This window comes from Lygodium microphyllum, chromosome 23 (genome assembly GCF_053477565.2).
Source record: "Lygodium microphyllum isolate KBCC chromosome 23, Lygodium_microphyllum_v1.1.10, whole genome shotgun sequence".
In the NCBI taxonomy this organism is placed as follows: Eukaryota; Viridiplantae; Streptophyta; class Polypodiopsida; order Schizaeales; family Lygodiaceae; genus Lygodium; species Lygodium microphyllum.
Window position 1 is genome coordinate 37,776,700 of NC_141157.1, and position 6,000 is coordinate 37,782,699.

A 6,000-nucleotide genomic window follows, 5' to 3' on the forward strand; every position below is an offset into this window, starting at 1 on the left:
GGCATGCTCCATGTCCCTCATTTCAAAGCTCTTGCTGAGTTGAGTCTTGAAATTATCTGGATCAAGATAAACTAAAATCAATTCCTCCAATAGAGATAGACTTGATGCACATATTTGTAATCTTAGACCTTCAAATTTTTTCAAATTAGTAAAGATCCATTTGCAAACTCTTAGCAGTTCAACTATTGGCACCTTTTCCACACTCATTCTCTTATCATGCACTCTTGTCTCCATTTTCTCTCTTGTGCAATCATTTTTCATAAGTGTGATATTTTTTATGCTTGAGTTATTTATATTAATTGAGATTGTTTGACTTTATTTTAAAAAGTGGAGAAAGTACATTGAAAATGAAAATTTACATTAACACCAACTGTTATGAGGTATTTTGTATTGTACATGAGACTAATCTCATATAAATGATAATACATTCAGATTGGGCATTTTCCTCATTGGAAAATTCATGGTTCAATCCATCTATTACTATTATTAACAGAAGGTTTTTGGAGGTTGAACATGCACATGAGATTAATCTCATATAAATTATAATACATTTAGATTGGGCATTTTCCTTATTGACAAATTCATGATTCAATCCATCTCTTACTATTATTAACAGAAGGTTTTTGGGGGGTGCCACATGTCAACCTCCTACACCCCCCACAAAAACTCTAAGGGGGTGCTCTATAAGTGCCACATGGTATCATTAGAGCTCTCCCTCCCTCCCTCCCTCCCTCCCTCCCTCCCTCCCTCCCTCCCTCCCTCCCTCTCTCTCTCTCTCTCTCTCTCTCTCTCTCTCTCTCTCTCTCTCTCTCTCTCTCTCTCTCTCTCTCTCTCTCTCTCTCTCTCTCTCTCTCTCTCTCTCTCTCTCTCTCTCTCTCTCTCTCTCTCTCTCTCCCAAACCAACAAGATGGTGTGCAACTTTGGGCCAAATGGTGAGCACACCAATGGGCCAAATGGTGAGCACACCAGTGAAGACAATGGCGAATGAGGTGGCAAGCAATAATTTAGGAGCACAATAAGCGAGAGAGAGAGAGAGAGAGAGAGCTAACATTTTTATTAATTTAGATAATAACATCTTAAAATTAATAAATTCTATACTTATTAATATTTTTTAGGGATATATATATATGAGAAGAAAATAAAAATAAAAATTGAGAGAGAATAAAAGGAAAATAAGAAAAATGAAAGAGAGATGAGAGAAAGAGAAAGGGGAGGGAGAGAGAGAGAAGCTTACAAAGAGAGATAAATGAGAGAGAGGAAGGAGAAGAGACCTTTATAACACTAAGCATCATGATCTCAACACCCTATGGAATTTCTTTGTAGAGAGAGAGAGAGAGAGAGAGAGAGAGAGAGAGAGAGAGAGAGAGAGAGAGAGAGAGAGAGAGAGAGAGAGAGAGAGAGAGAGAGAGAGAGAGAGAGAGCTCTCAATGCAAGTCTCCTTGAGCTCAAATACTACATTTGCCCCTACCTTGAGCATTGTTTGGCTCTTTGTCCTTGCCCTCCACCCTAGATGAAACATAAGCCCCATACATACATACATACATACATATAGAGAGAGAGAGAGAGAAAGAGAGAGAGAATGCAAAATCCATGTAATTAGTTTTTGGAGATATATATAGAATATAAAGCTATATATATACAAATACACACAAAATATAAGGCGAGGTTGGGGGTGGGGCATATGGCATGTGTGGAGCACCTCCCACGTTCTTTCTTTATGATGCCATGTGGTTCTAGCATCACATCCCCCACCTTGCACCTACTCAAACACCCTGCATGTGTGCTCCCGTACAATCAAATCTATGCTCCCACAAATTTTGTGCATGCACATCCACATGCTTTCAACTTTCGCACTCACCCTCTTGACCGATTTTTGAAAAGACAAATTATTAGAGAGTCCCCCCCCCAACCCACACATACACACACATCTATGTGTGTGCATGCGTGCACACACACACACACGTAAAGACCCTCCCACACAAAAAGAAAATATTAGAGAACACCCCCCCCAAAAAAACAATATTAGAGAATAATGTCCCCTTAAAAATATTAGAGAATAATACAAAATAAAAAACTAACTTTTATATATATTTTTAGAGAAATCCCTTAACGATAAATTTCTTGTCAATAATTATAAAAAATAAACAAATTTAAGAAAAATAAACTAATTTTTTCTATTGAGAGAGAGAGAGAGAGAGAGAGAGAATGTGGTAACCAATAGTAAGAGTGGTACTTCAAAGTTTGGAACAAATTGCCAAACTTAAGATGGTGTGTAGCGTGGAGCGCCTAATGTTAGTCTAATGAAACCTTTCAAGGAAATACTACTTTCTCTCTATCATCTTTAGTCTCTTTTTTTAAAGAAGAACTTTTAAGTGTCTTTTTTTGTGAGAAGAGCTTTGAATTCTGAAAAGTTTTTTTTTTAAGAGAAGCTATAAATATTGTATTAAGATGAGTGAAAGTTACATATGCACATATATCCAAAAAGTGGCTTTAAGGAGTAGCCACATGAGAGCCAAAGATTCTTTAGGACTACCTAAGCTACATGCTTGGATGGAAGTTGAAAGAGGAAAAGCCCACTGTATGGAACCAATTAGAGGGCTCCTTCCAATTTAACTATGATGGATGGAAGGGCTTCATAATCTCTTGCAGTAAACTCAAGATATCCCTATTATACTTGCATTGTGTGAATAGATAAGTTAACATTTCAACCTCACTTTTACACCTAACACATTTACCTTCCCCTAGATGCAATTTCACAACCCATTCTCCTATCCACACTCCTTTATGCAAAATGAGCCAATGCAATGTAGATTTTTTAGTAGGGATATTGGGTGACCATATTTGTTGAAACCTAAATTCCCGTTGCCACTTATCCTAGTTTAAATGCCATTTTTCATTGAGTTTTTTAATCAAAATTTGGTTAGATATTATGAGGTTGAGTAAGGGTAGGAGATTTTTCCTAGACTCCCATGTGATGGCTTTGGCTAAGAATTGGCCACGGATTTGAATTCATTTTTCATAGGGCTAGGGTTCCAAAGAATTATTCATTGTTAAAGTACAGCTACCTCTTCTCTCTTAAGTTTGTATTTGTTTCTAATTGTTTCCAAATATCCCCATCTATAGTTATCAAAGTCCCATATGTATTCCCACCATTGTATCCCTTTCTTGTACATTCTTCACCCCTTGCCCAAGCTCTGTGCAAGTGTTATTCCACAACAAAGATTGAACCAGATGGTCAAAGGCAAACCGCATGAGGGTTTTGTTGGGACTGGTCATGTTTTTATGTATAAACCATACTGTCCACATACTTTTAGCTAGGGGGTGAGGCCTTACACACTATTATTAAGACCTTGACAAATGTGGCCAAAATGATTGAAAGTTGTTTCCATCTAAGGAAATCCTATAGGGAAAATTGTGGCACACTTCAGTGTAGCAACAATGCCCAAACTTTTGAAGCATGTTCTATGCTTTTATTGATCCATTTGGAAGCCTATTTATCTACCATTTTCCCAGATCTAGTAGACCTAGACCCCCTTTGCTCTTAGGAAGTCTACAAGTAGCCCACCCAAGACACTTTGGGAATCTTATGATTATTCTCATTGGATCCTCAAAGAAACTATTGAAAAATTGTTTTGAGCTTCTTAAGAGCCGTGCTAGGGGGTCTAAATTATATTCAAAGAGGCAATTAGTATGCGTTTCAGAACGACTATTCTTCCTACAAGGTTGCCTTGGAAACCTTTCTAGAAATCAAGCTTCTTCTTGAGATGGGGCATAATCCATTGCCATCTCTGATTGAAGGAGACCATAAAACCCATAGAGATCCCTAGGAGACAAAAGATTTTCCCATGAAGAATAATCAAGAAACCTTTTTGTAAAACCCAGTTTGGAGGGGGAGTAATAGTGGATTTGGTACCAGTTTTTACTGGGTTGACTAGAGATCCTAAGGCCAGAAAAAATTAAGTTCCAGAAGAATGAGAGTGGTGTATTATCATTACGGATTATGTCATTAGTGTCATCTACAAAAAGGTTGAGAGACATCTATCTATTTGAGTTTGGCAAGTTAATACCCTCGATATTCTCAACCTTTACTTCTACTTGAACTAACTAGGTACCATGTATTTTTTTATCTTCCTGATATATAATAGTACATGTTTGCTAGTATCTATCCTCGATATTTTCAACCATGTTAAAATCTCCTACAAGAATGATGGGACACCTAAATATTTGGAGGGAGGTCCATATATTAGGTCTATTAACCATAGAAGAATAGGCATAGACAAAGATAGTAGCAAATCCTTGCGATAGCTACACCATCACTACCATTTCTATGATTTGTAAAATACCACTCATGATTAATCATTTTTGCTCTTATTGGATCTGAGAGACCCTTAGTATTGTATGATATAATTTTGAGATTCCTCATGTTCATTACTTCTTTTTGTTGATTTTACAAGTGGGACCATTAACTTTAGACTAGGAGGAGGGGGAGGGGGAGGGGGAGGCAACTCCTACCTTCGAATACCTTCACTTAACAATAGCACGTGATTTCCCCAAGCACAGTTGTTTTGTCCTTGTTGGGAGGATGAGGGGGTAATGATTCTTCTTCTTTATGTATAATGAAAATTTCCTTGGGAGCAAAGTTTAAGTCATAATCATTCCCCTCCCTTTCAAAATCTAAGTTAAAATTTTTGACAAATTGGGAACTATCTACAAATTCTTCCTCGTCGTCAGAGGATAAATTGACTGGCATTTTGGCCAAATCAAAGACATCAATAGAAGATTTCCCTTTCTCCTTGTCCTAGATATCATGCTTGGATATGAAGTCCTTGGGGTTGACTAAATCTGAGAGAAGGGGAGTGAACTTGTTACTATTCTTGCTTTTATTGTGTTTAGGACCTACTGGTTTAGGGTTCATCAACTTACAATTTTCCACTATTTGAAAACCATCCCCAGGTGATTCTAGAGTTGCTTCATTAACAAGCTCTGGAGGTTTGAGCTCAAGGCAATCTTTCATGAAATGTCCTTGTTTGTGGCATTTGAAGCAAGAGTTAGGTAGGTTTTTGTAAACCACCACCTAATCCATTACATATTCCCCTAAGTAATCAATGATTACTAGCATGTTTATGAGCTCTTTCACTAGGTCTACTTCGATTAGCACATGCAGATGCCACCTAGGGTTGACAGTATCTACCGGTCTCTACCCTAACATACGATCGATGGGGGCGGCTATTTCTCTGAGACAAGGATTAAGCCACATAGGCAAGTCTAGCAATTCTACCCACATAGGGATTTTGTTAGGTTTAGGACCATGTGGGATAAAGGTGAGGGACCACTTAAATAGCTTGAGTGGAGAGTTCATAACCATCCACTATCCCTAACCCAAGAGTGCCGAGGCTTTTGAGTCGAATAGAAAAATAAAGTAGTTAGTGGGGAGGTAGTGAGGAGATAGGATGTTCCCTCCCAATGTCTCCTAGTTGTTCTTTAGCCAAAGCCTGAAAAGGCTAGACAGGTGGACGAGGGTTATGATAGAGGCCAATAAGGGCATGTATCTCGAAGACATGTTGCCAATGAAACATGCGATCATGAAATAAGGGGTGACAAGGCGCTTACCTTTCGGGTAGACCTTTTGTCCATCGACCTTGTGATTGGCGGCGCCATCCAGGGCAATGTGTAGCTACTAGCCACCCTCACGCACGCACACGCGCGCGCACGTGCGTGTGTGCATCTCTCTCTCTCTCTCTCTCATCTCTCTCTCTCTCTCTCGCCACCCCGTCTGTGGGTTGCGTATGGCTACCTGCACCTTCTTTCCGCTGATTGAGGTTGCGACCCAACGCCTTACGCCTGCCACTCCTATCCTCGCGCCCTAGCTGTGCTAGCGGCCCACGGTCACCTTTATCGCCATCCATTGTCCGTGCCCTCTATCTATCAGCTACCTTTTCTTTCCCTCGTGCACTCTGTCTATCATCTTGCTCTTCCATTCGCCGAGCCGTTTCTGCCACC

General features: G+C 39.4%; 1 protein-coding gene across 2 annotated transcripts in view; it reads right to left on the reverse strand.

Moving 5' to 3' along the window:
• The window catches only part of LOC148016074 (bidirectional sugar transporter SWEET4-like), a 28,236-nt gene extending 22,499 nt beyond the window's left edge, over positions 1-5,737 (reverse strand). The window contains exon 1 of one of the 2 annotated variants that reach the window (XM_087664243.1): positions 5,611-5,737. In XM_087664243.1, the coding sequence (XP_087520369.1) occupies positions 5,611-5,658 (48 nt within the window). In that variant the 5' untranslated portion in view covers positions 5,659-5,737. The remainder of the gene's footprint in view (positions 1-5,610) is intronic. The other variant, XM_087664242.1, reaches the window with a different exon arrangement.
• Between the last annotated feature and the right edge of the window lie 263 nt (positions 5,738-6,000).